Below are 16392 nucleotides of genomic sequence, written 5' to 3'. Positions count from 1 at the left end.
CGGGCCTATATCGGCTTTTGCTTAAATTGTGGGCTGGATTGTTCTCCGATATCCTGTTTAAAGATCATGTTTAATCACTGTTGAGCTGTCCCACCGTCGTTAGCCAAACTCTTAACCCCGGTCCCGGGTTAGCCACGCCTCCCTCCCAGCTGCCCGCCCCCCCCCCCCAATCGTCAGCAATGACCGCATGGCTGGGGGCTGGTTACATCACCCAACGACCACCACACCGCAAATGTATTCATGCGGAGAGACCCGCTCATATGTTGAGATTTAAGAGAAAGGTATTTCACAGGCGTTCACGTACTAAGATTTTTATTTCAGTAAAAGGAGCAACACCACAATATAGAAATACCCTGTTACAAGTCAAAGTCCCGTTTTCTAAATTTCACTTTTAAAAGTAGAAAAGTATTGGCATGCAATCTTGTAGGTTGGCTATTTTCAAATAGACAAAGTATAAAATAGGGCTTAAATTGGTTTTGTTTTGTAATAATTAAAATCCACGAAGTAACTTGTAACAAAAATAGTAGGAAAGACAGTCACAGAACCGAGAAAAAGTGAGAGAAAAAAAGAGCGAGAGAGACAGAGATGAATGTTGATTGGCTTCCTATCATGGATGAGAGATGAATGTTGATTGGCCGGCATAATGCCACGGATGAGAGATGGATGTTGATTGGCTCCTATAATACCAGGGATGACGGCGGTATTAAAACAAAGGTTAGAGATTCCTGCTAAGCCTGCAGCTTATCTCCCCCGCTTTAGATCGGAAATGAATTATGACATCACATAAAAAATCCGCGGCTCTCGTCAATCAGAAAATACATAATTTATAGAAATGGAAACCTGGCTAGTGCGCCGGCGGAATGCAGGGGTTATCCCCCGCGCTAACGCCGCGCTTATTAGTTCCGGTCTGAAAAAATGATAGATGGTCTTAAAAGATTTTACTGTCTACGTAATGTGTGGTATTTAGACTTCAAAGCATTGACGAGGGACAGGAGTTGGGTGCTGATAAACCCTGGGGTTGCACCGTGAGGGTCATTTTATTTCTCTTATAGAGGTCACTCGTGATAAAGCCCAGTTATTAAAGAGAATATCAAACAGTCTATTAATATCCTCTATCGGACACTGGAGGTGGTCACTTCACACTGCTTCGTATGAAACCAGTGGTGGAAAGCGACTAAGTACATGTACTCAAGTACACGTACTTACTGGAAAGTGCAATTTCAAGGTGCATTTACTTTACTTGAGTATTTCCATTCCTGGATACTGAATATATTTCTACCTCACTACACCTCAAGAGTCAAATAATTGTACTTTTTAGTCCACTACATGTATTTGACAGCTTTAGATACTAGTTACTTTGCAGATTTTGATGAAAGATTTACAATAAAAGATTAAAAACCGTAAAACATTTCCGAAAACAGCGGATCTACAAGCTCAAAGCGCATCACATTGCGACGTTGTGAGCTTGTAGATTGGCTATTTTCTGAATAGCCAAAGTATAAAATAGGGCTTAAGTGGTTAATGTTCAACAATTATAATCCAAAAACATGATATACAGTATATGATTATGAAATTGGCCATTCTGCATAATGAGTTATTTTTTTTAACTTACTAAGTATATTTTTACTAAGTATATTTGATGCTAATACCTTTATAACTTGACTTAAGCAAGGTTTTGCATGCAGTACTTTTACTTGTAACAAAGTATTTTTTACACTGTGGTACTTTTACTTAAAGGGACTGTAGGCAAGTTCAGAGATCAAAAAAAGAAAAAAACTCAAACACCGCCCCTCCACTCCCCCCCCCTCCTCATCAGCAGTTCGTTTCCCCGACCACCAGGGGGTGACGCAGGGGGTGACGCAGGGGGGACTTCTGAACGGGCCATGCCGAAAATAGGTTGCTTTATTCGGATACAATGAGTGTCACTGCCCGCCCCTGCCGGTTATCTGAATTTTTATTTTTAAATAGGCTCTGTCATGATTAATTGACCACATATATGAAGTTAAACAACGAAATTCTATCCAAACGATATTAAAAGTAAATTCTGTGCCTCAAAAAATAAGTTTGAGAGCGTTTTAAAAGTAAAAGTAAAAAGTAAAAACAGCGCAGCAGAAAACAATGGCGGCTTGTTCCATTTTTGTTGGCTGCACTCGGTTCCATTCGGTTTCACTGGAACAGTTCACACGGACACGGACGCACACGGACGCGCACATGCGTGCGTTTCATTTACGTCCCGGATACCCGGATGTCAAAACATAAACTGTAGGGAAAATACGGATTTCAGAAAGAGGACTGTGTTTCAATGCAGGAAAACACCCCAGCATCATTATATAGTGGCTGATAGAGGGGAAAAAAATGCAATATATATAAGTACTAATAAAATGTAGGCTTAATGTTGCCTAGAATCCCTTTAAGTCCAAAAGTACTCCTTCCAGTACTGTATGAAAGCCACCTGCGTAGGATATGATGACATGTCACACCTGATTATTTCCCCCCCCTGCTCTCCATGTTGTCATTGTCAACAATCAGTTCAATCACCCTGACGGAAATCTAATCTCTGGTCTATCTTTTATGGGGGCGGGGTCTGACCGGCTTCTATTGAAATAGGAAATGGTTTCTGTCGGGTGGAAACCTTGCAAGTCCAAAACCGTTCCTTCTGTATTGGTATTTTTTAACCCATTAAGACCGGGAACGCATCTGTGTGTCATTTTAAGATTTCTTTGGGCTATTCAAAAATGGCAGATATACAAGCTCATAGCGCGGCGGCACTGAGTGCCACGCTTTAAAAACACACACACACACACACACACACACACACACACACACACACACACACACACACACACACACACACACACACACACACACACACACACACACACACACACACACACACACACACACACACACACACACACTATATATATATATATATACTGTACATATATATATACATATTTCAAGATTTGCACAAACCTTCAAGATTTTTCAAAAATAGCAGGTCTACAAGCTCATAGCCGCACTATTTTTGAATAGCCCAAAGAAATATTTAAAATGACACAGAAGGGTTAAAAGAACAATTTAAAATAGCGAAAAAATAGTCGCCGTGCTTGTAGATCTGCTAGTTTCTACTTTTGAGCGACACTCTTGTATGTTGAAGAAGGGGCATTAAAACATAGCAACAAGTAGACAAAAAAAACATAAAAACTTGAAATAGGGAGATACGAGGTTTCTGACCGACTGCGATGGAAGACGCGGCTCGCCGATCAAAAAAAAACGTTTCCATCAGCGGGCGCGTCCGGGTGCTAGATGGAACGCAAACACAATCAAATCAGTCCGGGGGTCCGACGAGAGGAGCCCCCCGTTCTCTCCGGTGTCAATGTGTCTGCGTCTCATCATTCTTGTCTGATGAGAAATCATAGAGTGGCGGAGTTCTCCTAATCTATGCAAACACACTGTCAGCATCGATCTGTTACCATGGGATATGTCTTTATTAGAGGCCTGTCACACAGCCCTATGCACTGCTGGGGGGGGGGGGGAGGAAGCCAAGTACATTTACTCAAGTACTGTACCCAAAGGAGCGCGTTGAAACCCATTTTCAACCTTGTCGGTTTCCGTCTACTCACTCTGCCCTCTCATTGGTCGGCTGTGGACAGTGCAGAAACCTGCCTACCAGTGACATCGTCGATGGGGGATTCCATGCTTCAACAGAAAGAAATTTGATATCTTGTCCAAACCTGCCTACCGATGATGTCACTGGTAGGCGGGTTTCTGAACTGTCCCTGGTGCCATCTTACAATGAGCATTAGTGAGGACCAATTACATGAAGATAGGTTGAAAATGGGTGAAGTTGTCCTTTAAGTACACTTTTGAGGTACATTTACTTTACTTGAGTACTTCCATTGTTTGATCATTTATACTTCTACTGTACCTTTCTACTCACGACGCAAGCAACATTTTTTATACAGGACATATATACTGTACATATAAAAGAGTATTTCCACATTGCGGTATTGCTACTTCAGTAAAATAAATAAATGGAAAAAAAATTGGAGTACTCCTTCCACCACTTCAGAACAACAGACAGCGGGGGGGGGGGGCTACGTACAATGGAGAAGATAAGTTACTGGAGACAAGTAATGAGAACCAATAGACTGTCTGGAATGGATCAATACTGGACATTGACACCAAGAGAGGAAGGACAAATTGCAAGTCCCCCCCCCCCCCCCACCCGTGTTCAAAAGGAGACGGCCGGGGTGGGAGAGGGCTTCCAAAGCAGACAAAAACAGAGGTGTGTCAATAATCTTAGGCGGGCAGCGCACACAGCAGCCAGGGCAAACGCACACACACATGCGCGCAGTTGTTACTGTACTTGCGAGGACATTTTCTAGGATGGGCAATTTTATGAATGCCATTTGTCAATCAGCAGACACGGAATCTACAAGTCAACCTACAAGCTCACACCGCGTTGCCGTCAACCATAAAACAACCAGGACCGTGGAGGAAAACGGTCCTCACAATGTCTATTTATCAAATTGTACTATACTAGTGGGGACATTTTGCCCTCGCAAATATACAAGTAAAACAAGTACACAGACCAGTGTTGCCAGATTCTGTGAGAGAAACAAGCAACCAGGTCTAGGAAAACCAGCCCAAAAGAAGCGACTATGGGCCACATGAGCACTCTAACATATACATCAACTATTTGAAAATAGCAGATCTACAAGCTCACAACGCGTCGCGATGCGACGCGTTGTGAGCTTGTAGATCGGCTATTTAAAAAAAAGATCTTGCGGGGAAATTATAATAAGCAGATCTGGCAACCCTGACACAGACACACGCACACACGCACACACACACACACACACACACACACAGTCAGTCAGCGGTACAAGGATGCCCTTTTGTCTTCCGCTGCACTAAATCACTTCCAATAGAGCTGTCTGATGAGGTGAAAGGTCAAGTCTGATGAGGTCAAAGGTCACGGGTCTCTATACTTATTGACGTGACATATATTACAGAGTAGTGAACACACTGCGTGATGTCACACCTGGGTTAAAGGCAGTGGTGGACATAAATAGTAGAATAGAGTACATTTACTTGAGTATTGTACTTTAAAAAAAAAAAATCTGTATTTTTTGGATACTTCACTTTCACTCGACCACATTTCAAAGACAAATATTGTACTTTTTACTTACATTCCTAGGAAGGGAAGAAAGTACATCCTAAATTAACCACTTAAGCCCTATTTCGAATGTAGTGAAAATAGCAGATCTACAAGCTCACAACGCGTCATAATATTTGACTACAAAATTGTCTCACAAACTGAGATTATTGAATAGCTCAATATTCTGATATCAATCATTGCTTATAGTGTGTTTGTTCAGTAACATGGATCTGCCTGTCTCTCTGGCTCTTTAGTAAACACAAAAATACATTTTCAGGCCGGGATACCAAATTCATCCAACCAGGAGAGAGAACTCATACAGGATACAGAGTAAACAAGTGCAATTGGAATTGTTTACTGAATCCATGTCTAAAACGTGTACTTTTCAGGATTCAAATTCAAAGACAGTTAAAGTATACTAGCAGATCTACAAGCTCAAAAAGTGTCGCTTCGTGCTTGAGTATCTGCTACTTTTCTTCTTTTGGATATTTTTTGGGGTCTTTTTCTGCCTTTTTATTGAAAGGAACAGTAGACTTGACAGGAAATGAGGAGAGAGATAGGGGGGTGACACGCAGCAAAGGTCATCGGGATCGGGAGTCGAACCCGCAACACACTGTCAGGCTGGTAAGGTGCCCAGACGGTTACGCCAACCGTCCGGGCCGGATCTGCTACTTTTGATGCTTTTGTGTGACTGTGCTGTAGTAGGATCAAGTAGGGCGTTAATTTAAAAAAAAAAAACACACACAAAATGTTAAAATATGGAGATAAGAGGTTTCTGGCCGACAACAAGCACGGTGTGTGTGCACCAGGTGACTCAGCGTGTGTCACGGTCTTATTGGCTGGCATTAGAAACACAAGTGGCATATGTCACACATTGTTATTGTATAATCCCCCAGCTGCTGCAGCGCTGCGCACGGTTATCCCATTCAATCCGGGAACGCATCTGTGTCATTTTAGATTTCTTTGTTGCTATATCAGTGGTTCTCAAACGTTTTCATGTCAAGAACCCCCAAAATGATCTAAAAACATTTTGTTCCAGGGACCCCCTGAAGCAAAAGTTTTAGTTAAAAAGGTTTGCTTTAAAAATCTATATATTCAAAGATTTGCACACATTTTGATGATTTCTCAAAAATAGCATATCTACAAGTTCGTAGCGCGGCAATGAACTTGTAGATCTGCTATTTTTGAATAGCCAAGCAAAGAAATCTAAAATGACAGAGATGCGTTCCGGGATTGAATGGGTTATTGGAAGGAGCAAATCATACAGCAAATTCACATCTTTTCAATAGTGTCTCGTGAAAGCAGCGCTGTAGGGCTGCGGAAATGCATCGCGTGTCATAAAAACACATAACGACCCGATCTCCTCGGCTATTGCCTAGTATCCGTAAAAAATAAGGCGTCTGACGTTATCATTTATGCCGTACCGTAGGTTATGTGTACAGTACATCCTCCATTTATTGTGTTCTCAAACTCTTACGAGGTAAACATAGATCTGGATGGATCGTAGAAGACATTCTTCTCAGCCTGATTCATAACAAAGCTATGAAAACTGATTCATATTCTCTGGGCATATCGGCACTACACTACCGTATAACCTCTGATAACATGTAAAACTGCAAGATAGACATCTTAAGCTACAGTATAAACCTGCCATAATCTACATCAGCTACAGTTTTGTTTTGGGTATCAATATGAATTTGCTGAAAAACTAAAACACTAAATGAAACAAAACTGTAGTGCATAAAGACATGCCATACAGCTAAATGGCTATAATTGTTTGTTGATAGTACAATAGCTCAATCTAAATTGGTGTAGAGTTTTAGAGTGTAAGGAGCAAGGTTGTTTTCCAATATATTCCTGACTTCTCTTACAATCAGCGAGAATATTAGTAGTTGTAAGGAGAATGAGACTAGCAGGACACTGCCAAAGGCACCGAGAGCTGCCAGCCAGCAAACTGGTGCTGTGGGAACCAACACATGGGCACCGGTCAAGAGGACGCCCCACACCAACATATGTGGACACGCTCAAGAAGGATGCAGGAGCCCATAGCACCAATGAGCTGGCCAGATGTATGGAGAGTCGGGATGACTGGAAGCAACGATGGAGGGCTCGTCTGAGGACGACCTAGAGAGATTAGTAGTTGTTCTGAAAAAAACATACTAGCAAGTCATTATTGCAAGATGAGTGATACTGTAGGCATAGAGACAAGACATACGAGGGCATGACACCCCCTACACCCATTCCCACTCACTTAGACCCGTTAACACAGGACGTCTGTTCATCCCTTCCCAATTCTTTCTTCTTCTTTTTTTTTACATATTGGACAACATTGCCAATTGAACATCACAGTGCCCACTCTTCCTGTATCCCTAAAACGACACCCTGGCCATATCACTTCAAGTGTCTAAGAATCTGCTCCCCGTTTTATCTTCTCCTTGATTCTGGCCTTGATGCCTTGATGTCCAGCACCTGGCCTAAATACAGGCATGCAATCTTCTCTGTGAACTTATCTACTTTACACCACTGCACAGTGCACATTAGTTATCTTGACAAGTTCTGGGGTGAAGAAAGAGTCAAGTGTAGGAAAGAGACTTGAGCCAGAACATGTCCGTAACATCATCCAGAGCTCAAGGATTGTAAGCCAAGGAAATGACTCTGAAGTACATACAGTATAAACATGTGTGACCTGACAGTGGCCTAAAGGCTCGTCTTTACGGCATCTTGAAAGGTCATGGCAATCTGTGAGTGAACCTGATGAAGCCCTTCCTGGGCAAAACATTTCTTTGAATAGGTGCTAATAAACCATGGGACAGCAAGATAATAATAATACTTTAAAAAAAAGGATCTGCTCCTTCTCACACCCAAGCTGTGGAATGAGGTTACTTGTTCGCATGTGTTATGCTATTTAGAGACAGACATACTGTATACTGTTTGCTTGACCACACTATGCTAAGAAAGTTATTTAGATAGCATGTTGCTAAGACAGATGCTAGCTTTTTTTTTTTTAATTTTTAACTGGTAGCCTAGTTTCTTTGAAGCACTAGATTGTTCTCCTTTCACTCTATTTACATGTCCATTTTCCCTGTTGCTTGCCAACTAGAGTTCATGCCATTTACTCTGGTGTCGCTCCGGATAAGAGCGTCCGCTAATGTCCCCAGACCCCACGTTGAAATTGTAATCGGAGTAATTGCTTTTGATGGCTTCTTGAGACTGGACCCACAGATACCTCTTATGAAGTGTGTGTGCATTTGACCGTCAAGGCTGGGACGGTGATTACTGCCCCCCCCCCCCAACTGGTTGGCCTCCCGTGTCCCTGGGCTTGTTAGGGCTGACACTGTCATAATGAACACGTTGGCTTCAATCATGGAACAATCTCCTCCCTCGCCTCGGAAACCCCCGGTTTGTTTTCCGTTCTGTGATTGCCTGCCTCACCAGTTGATCATGTATTCATCAGCCATCCGCAACTTCAAACCTCCCAATTTACAGTGTGATAACTTATTGGGGAAACAAGAGACAAAAAGAAACGACAAGCTTTCGGTACAAAAGGAACAGACACACACTCGTTATTTTTTTTTGTGTATAGACTGAAATAAATAGACATGCGGACTCATTCACTTCTACAAGAACTGACAGACAACCAGTTTTCAGACAGACAGACAGACAGACAGACAGACAGACAGACACACACACAGGAATCGTCTCTAAGGTGAGACTGTGGGAAGTAATTTGATCAGGGATGCATAAATGTATTTGTCTTTGTTTTTTATACTGAAGAAGGTTTACCTTGTTAATAATTCATCTGCCTGCTCCTTAAAATAAAGGTTAGGTAAATTAATTCAGGCTTTTCCAAGGCAGTACTTTGATGTTTCTGCGTTATGCCACACACAAGTTATGTGTGTAAACTCTGGATTTTATACATAACCAGATAATGACGGGGCGAAAAACATTGCTAATCCCGCCTTCGCTGTTTGCCGCCACAAATATGAATTAACATTTTGTCAATAGCCATGTCGTCTTCGCTAAAGAACACGACATGTGCCATAAACCTCACAGTTTATGGGAACATAACATTACCGAGGCAACATCGCTCCATCAACGTTTAAATGACGATACGTCATTAACCATGTGGTTATCTGCCATTATAGGCAGCATTTATTTATGTCCTGCAGGACGCAGGTCTCATCTGACCTCGTTCCCCCAACATTTGGCTCAAACATGGGGAAAAAATGCATTCTATACTGCCACCAAAAGGTGGAATGCCTTACCCAAAAGCCAGCAAAGATGTCCACTCCCTACCCAAACTCAAAACTAACTCTTAAAATACAATTGAGCATAGTTTAACTCCTTTAACATCTTGGTAGTAGCATCTTCTGCCCCCCCCCCACCCCTCCTTCTTCTGTAAATATACCTTTTGCTGCAACTGATATGCATTGTATTGCATGTATGTCTGTATTGTATGTATGTATTGTACAGTATGTGTATGTATTGTTTGTCTTACTGATGAATTGAACACAATGGAAACACACCCCTGGGACTTTTTGTGTCCTTTTAGCATAACTTTTGACTGTACTACCTGTACTGTTAACAATCGTGTTAATAAAGTATTCAATCAATCAATCACTCAATCACCATCTTGCAGAACGGTCTTGCTCGAGTTATGCCTGGTTGCGCACCGAAAATAGCCGATCTGTAAGCTCACAACGCGGATCGCTATTTCCAGCGAGCGACACGGCCGCGCAAACGAGTATGAACCAGGCATCAGTGGCTGCAAGGCTCGGTCCTCAGCACTGTGCATCACACTATGGCCCCCACTGCCTCTGATGATGAATGTGCTGGCCCGCCGTGTGTGTGTGTGAGAGCTTGAAGGACGTCGTGGACGGACGCTCAGAGGTGTGGCTGGTCCAAGGCGCACAGCATCGATCTCTCAACCACTTGTCGCTGTTTAATGTCAGCGCTGCCCTGAGGACTGTTACCCATGTGTTCCACACACACACACACACACACACACACACACACACACACACACACACACACACACACACACACACACACACAACACACACACACACACACACACACACACACACACACACACACACACACACACACAAGGACTGTACCAATGGTTCCTCAAAGCTAAAAGGTTGTGTGTGTGTGTGCTTGTTTGCCTATTCATGTGTATGTGTGTGCGTACACTATGCTCAGCGTTTGGCCCTTGCTTGTCCATGGGTGTGTGTGCACATTATGTGTGATTGTTTGAGTGACTGTGTGTGTGAATGCGGGTGAGTCTTTGTTCGTGTGATTGTGCGCACGCACACGCGCACACACACACACACACACACCTGTGATGGCCCTCTCAACCAGGCCGTCACAGTGAACTCTAAACTCCCACCTGTTGCCAAGCAACAAGCAGCCAGTTATGGACATGCTACTGTACGTTGAGTTGAAGGGACATCGGTGGTGTGGAGACACAGTGACACAAATTGATTGACAATGTATACACTGTCACTGTCAGATGGACAAAAATACCTCCAGTTTCTCCAAGGCGCTTTGTGGATGTAAATATCAGGGGTGTAACGATACATTTTAACAGTAATACGATACGCATCACCATACATGGTTGACGATGCATTTAGAACTATTTAGGCAATCATTCTATCTATGTGTGAAATGTGTACGTGTATAGTACATGATATGTCTTTTACCCCATGAAGACCTGAGGCCGATTCTACAAATGCCTTCTAAATCAGTAGTTCTCACACTTTAAAGATTTTTCAAAAATAGCAGATGTACAAGCATTAAGTGACGCGCTGTGAGCTTGTGTATCTGCTATTTTTGAACAGCCAACACATAGATCTAAAATGACACAAATGGCTTTCCCAGTTTTAATAGGTTATGGGAAATACTCATTATTATGGGCATAAATAAGTAAACACAATGTAAACAAATACATCAACCTTTTATTTGACCAAAACTCACACCTCGACAGGCATGCAGGGATGCCACACATCTTAATTACTAAGTAATTAAACCCCTCTAGTTTTAACATACAAGGCACAAGGCTCTTAGTAGCGATACAATCGATTGTTTCGAAAGGCGTTTACATATCGATATAGTGCGTTGAAATCACGATCGATGCACCGCTACAGTAACTGTATCGTTACTGTCCGGCAGAAACCTCATATCTCCATATTTTCAACGTTGTTTTAGTTTTTCTTAAATTAATGCCCTACTTTGTTGTACAAGCTTCGCGCTAAAGTAGAGACAATAGCCGATCTATAAGCTTTAAGTTAAAATATGATACAAGGTGTCTGCCTAACAGCATCGATATACTGTATGCCTGCTACTTTGGCATGCCGATAGTGTCTCTGTGTGAGCAGAGATGATGGTCTTTTGTGTGTGTGTGTGTGTGTGTGTGTGTGTGTGTGTGTGTGTGTGCGCGAGCGTGCGTGTGTGTCTCTCTCTCGCTCTCTCTCTCTCTTGCCGGCAGTGTTTGCTGTAGAATAGTTGTGTTGTTGACCCCTGACAACTAAAGTTGTTTGTGTGTGGTACAGTACAGTACAGTACAGTACAGTATATGCCCCCATGACACGCTGAAACGATTTGATTCATCATCATCTGCAGAGTTAAGGCGTTATGTTAAACAAGCATGATACTGTGCCCTTGGGCCAACAAAGTGAAATCTTTGTGTGGGTTTCTTTAAAAAAAATAAAAGGAATGATATATCATTCAATAGATTACAATGTGAGATACAGGACATGCAGAATAAAACATGTTTTAACCCATTAAGACCTGGGACGCATCTGTGTCATTTTTAGATTTGAGCTAAAAAGCATTATTTTACACTTTGGCTATTCAAAAATAGCAGATATACAAGCTCGTAGCGCGGCACTCGGTGCCGCGCTACGAGCTTGTAGATCTGCTATTTTTGAGAAAATCGTGAAAATATGTGCAAATCTTTGAATATATATTCTTTTAAAGTGAACATTTGTAACTCAAATCTTTGCTTCTGGGGGGTCCCTGGAACAACATATTTTGAGATGGGGGTCGGCGGCCAAATACATATTCATTTTGGGGGTCCTTGACAGTTTGAGAACCACACGCAACATATGTTTTCTTTTTTAAACTGTTAAGATTTAGAAGACATTTGTAGAATCGGAACCTCAGGCCTCAATGGGTTAAAGAAACATGGTGTGTTGATGTATGGTATACAGCAAAACAACGAACATAATCGTCTTATCAAGAATAATTACAGCTCCGAACCCATTGTTATGCAAAGTCCATTCAAAAGTCAAAGGTCCTTTTATGAACAAAAGTGTGAACCAAATTATAGCTTAGTAGTACAGTACATCTAGCATCTAAAACATTGTCCCCGTCTCTCTACACTGCCCTATCAATAAAGGCAAGAAAAGCCAAAAAAAAACAAAAAACACTTTAACCCCAGCATTCATATTCTGGGGTGAATATTGGCCAAAAGTAGCCGATCTACAAGCAACAACCCGTCGCAAACGCGACAAGCTTGTATATTCTAAGAGATTTGGCGTGGCTGAGTCCGCCATTGACTTGTACAGTATGTGCAAACAACACAGCTATCAGCATTGAGTTTATGAGACAAAATAAATACATACAATTTTTTTTCTAGTGCAAAACTATGGCATAAGTATTGGCTATAAGTATTGTAATGCAGGGACCTAAAACATGAAAAATTAAGACAGGACGTCCATGTATAGATTTTGTCAACATCCCGAGCCACAAAAACAAGGCAAATCCAAAACGAGAAGCACATTTGTTTGCACCTCCAACACACTCACGCCATGTCGATTCACTTCCCCCGGTTTGCACGAAATAGGGCATCACCAGGAGATCGCCGTAGCTAAAAGAATACTACCGTATAGGTCCACTCCTTTTCCCGCCTAAACGGCAAAACTCTTCACTTAAAAAAAGCAGATACTACAAGCACGCACAACATGTTCTCAAAACAACGCTTTGTGAGCTTGTGGTATCTGCAATGTCCGCGTGGTGCATAAGAAACATGCCAGGCCACTGGCTCTCAACGTCGTGGTCCGGGGACCACAGATGGACCGCTAAGGACATTGTACACTCTCTATCAATTACACGCCCCAATTCAAGGCTTCATGGGGCGTGTAATTGATAGAAAATATGATTTTTTTGGGGGTGAACTACTCCTTTAATACATTTATACGTTGGCTATTCAAAAGCTCGCAGCGTGTCACATCGTGCCGCGCTGCGAGCTTGTACATCTGCTATTTTTGAAAATGTTTTGAAAAATATCGAAGATTATTATTTCTTTTAACAAAGGGGTCCCCCCTGGCAAAACCTTTTCGGGTGGGGAGTCCGTGGGCCAAATACATATCAATTTGGGGGTCCTTGACATGAAAAAGTTTGAGAACCACTGTGCAAGGCAGACAGTTTTTCGGGGGGGACGGGACAGACGGGACAGACGGACGTACGTACCTGTGGCGGGGTCGACGGTGCGTTCGATCAGGTGGTCGTCCTGGTGCACCCACTCGCCGTTGCACTTGAAGTAGATCTGTGTGGCGGGCGTGGAGCGGCACGTCAGCGTCACCGGCTTGTTCTTCACGATGTACTCGTCCTCGGGCTCCACCAGGAAGTGAGGTAACAGGTCCGAGAAGGCGGCGGGAAGCGTCGCCGTGGCGGCGTGCTCCGAACCTTGAGGGGGGTCGGGAGAGAGAAAGAGAGATTTAGAGCGAGACTGATAGATCAGTTTGGCCGATATATTATCGTCGCCGTCTTTTTGGTGTTTTTTTTCCGCGTAAATTAACACCCTACTTCATCATACTACAGTGTCACACAAAAGCATCAAAAGTAGCAGATCTACACATTTCAAGCTTGTAGATCTGCTACTTTCGATGCTTATATACTGTATCAGCCATTATTTGACATACTGTAATGCATAATTGTATCAGCAATTATGCAGCAAATTATGTCCCGATTTTGATAACTTTCAACCTGGCGTGCATATTTCGGGCATGTCATTATAGATGTGAACATTTTCAATATTTTGTTTTAAAAGAAAATCACAAATAGCCGATGTACAAGCTTGGCTTGTATATCGGCTATTTTGAAAGCTTTTGAATATGGCTTATGTGGTTAAATTAAATTAAGTTCACTTCGAGTTAAAAGTTAAATGTCACTTTTAGTTAAATGTTTTGAAATGGAAACTTTAATACATTTTTAATCAAAAAAAAAAATATATATCTAATCGATTACAAAATTGTGTCACTTTTGACAAAATATGGGTCAAAACATCAGGATTGGCATCAGACCCAAAAACCTGGCATCAGCCGGCCTCTCATTTAGAGAGGAGGGAGGAAGCAACCCGTAAGCTTTCAAAAACCACGTTGAGAGTTAAATCCTTCATGGCTGCTTTCCATTGTGTGGAGCGGACGGAAGTGTCAGCATAATGGATGACTCAGAGGAGGACATTGTGACCAAAACCCAACACTGTATTAAGACTCGGTGTCCTTGGTGAATAGCAGGTCCTAATATGTTACCCATTAAGACGGGAACGCATCTGTGTCCTTTTAGGCTATTGCAAAATAGCAGATCTACAAGCTCATAGTGCAGCACCGAGTGCCGCGCTATGAGCTTGTAGATCAACTATTCTTTTTTGAAAAAATAGTGAACATATGTGCAAATCCTTAGTTTGAATATATATATATATTTTTTTAAAGCGGACATTTTAACTCAAATCTTTGCTTCTGGGCATTCTACAAATTTCTTCTAAATCCTAACAGGTTTCTGAAAAACTTATGTTTCTATATCAGTGGTTCTCAAACTTTTTCATGTCAAGGACCTCCAAAATTATTTGTATTTGGCCGCCGACCCCCATCTGAAAATATTTAGTTCCAGGAACCCCCAGAAGCAAAGATTTGAGTTACAAATGTTCGCTTTAAAAATATATATTAAAAAATGTGCACACATTTTCAAGATTCTTCTAAAATAGCCGCGCTATGAGCTTGTATAATTGCTATTTTTGAATAGCCAAAGAAATCTAAATTAAACAGATTCGTTCCCGGATTGAATGGGTTAAAAGCACGAAGAGAAGTAGGAATTATTAAGAGAAACACAGAGAGAGAGAGAGAGTCCAAAGATGTCATACCAAGTGAATGCAAAACATGGAAATATTGCTGCCATTTGTTTCAAAAGTGTAGCCCAAGCTAACCTTTCCTACATGTATATACTTTATAACAATTCTTATGGCTTTGAAAAGCTAGTTTCTTTTTTCTAATTTGCAATGTAACACAGCTCTGGTGACACTTTTATTTATTCATTTTTAATCCCTTTTTCATTGTACATGCATTCTTTTTTTTTTGTATTGCTTTGTTCCACTTTGGCAATGTAAAAAAAAAACACAAAAAAGAAGAGAGAGAGAAGAGAGGAGAGGAGAGGAGAGAGAAAGAGAGGAGAGAGGAAGAGAGGAGAGAGGAAGAGAGGAGAGAGGAAGAGAGGAGAGAGAGAGAGAGAGCGCGAGAGAGTTGCTGTTGTTGTTGTTGAGTTATTGTTGTAGCAATGAAAGAGCAGAATTTGGCCTGTGTGTTTCCGGGGCCGGGCTGGTCGGATCGGACGGACGGTAAAGCACTGAAAGAAAGCCCATTGTCTGCTGTGCTCTTAATCAAAGCCCTTTTAAACATCAGCAGCTAGTGATGGAGCAGCCTCCATAAATCTGCTGTCTGGGTGACTAGGCCACTTCAGACGCCTGTTTTATGGCTCTTGAAGCAGTGCCTCTAACTCTGGGCCGCGTTATCCCATCAAGACCGGGAACGCATCCCGCTGTGTCATTTTAAAGATTTCTTTGGGCTATTAAAAAATAGCAGATCTACAAGCTCATAGCGCGGCACCGAGTGTAGATCCGAGTGTAGATCTGCTTTTTTTTTATCGTGAAAATGTGTGCAAATCATTGAATATAATAATATATATTTCTTAAAGACAATTTTTTTATCTAAAATATTTGAGATGGCGGTCCGCGGCCAAATACATATCATTTTGGGGGATCCTTGACATGAAAAAAGTTTGAGAATCACTGATTATAGCAACATACATTTTTTCAAAAAACTGTTAGGATTTAGAAGACATTTGTAGAATCCCGCCAGAAGCAACGATTTGAGTGGATAATGTTCGCTTTAAAAAAAAACATGTTCAAAGATTTGCACAAATTTCACGATTAAAAAAAAAAAATAGCA

The 16392-nt window shown here is 41.8% G+C and overlaps 1 protein-coding gene across 1 annotated transcript in view; it reads right to left on the bottom strand.

Annotated features, from left to right (window-relative positions):
- unc5a (unc-5 netrin receptor A) overlaps positions 1-16392 on the bottom strand; it is a gene marked incomplete at its 5' end in the record, with an annotated part of 292060 nt that overhangs the window by 158547 nt on the left and 117121 nt on the right. The window contains one exon of the mRNA XM_080416553.1: positions 13643-13858. Coding sequence (XP_080272679.1) covers positions 13643-13858 — 216 coding nt within the window. The remainder of the gene's footprint in view (positions 1-13642; positions 13859-16392) is intronic.

The sequence above is a fragment of the Gymnoscopelus braueri genome (genome assembly GCF_963280865.1).
Source record: "Gymnoscopelus braueri genome assembly, chromosome: 20".
NCBI classification, from domain to species: domain Eukaryota; kingdom Metazoa; phylum Chordata; class Actinopteri; order Myctophiformes; family Myctophidae; genus Gymnoscopelus; species Gymnoscopelus braueri.
This window is presented reverse-complemented; position numbering and strand designations above follow the sequence as displayed.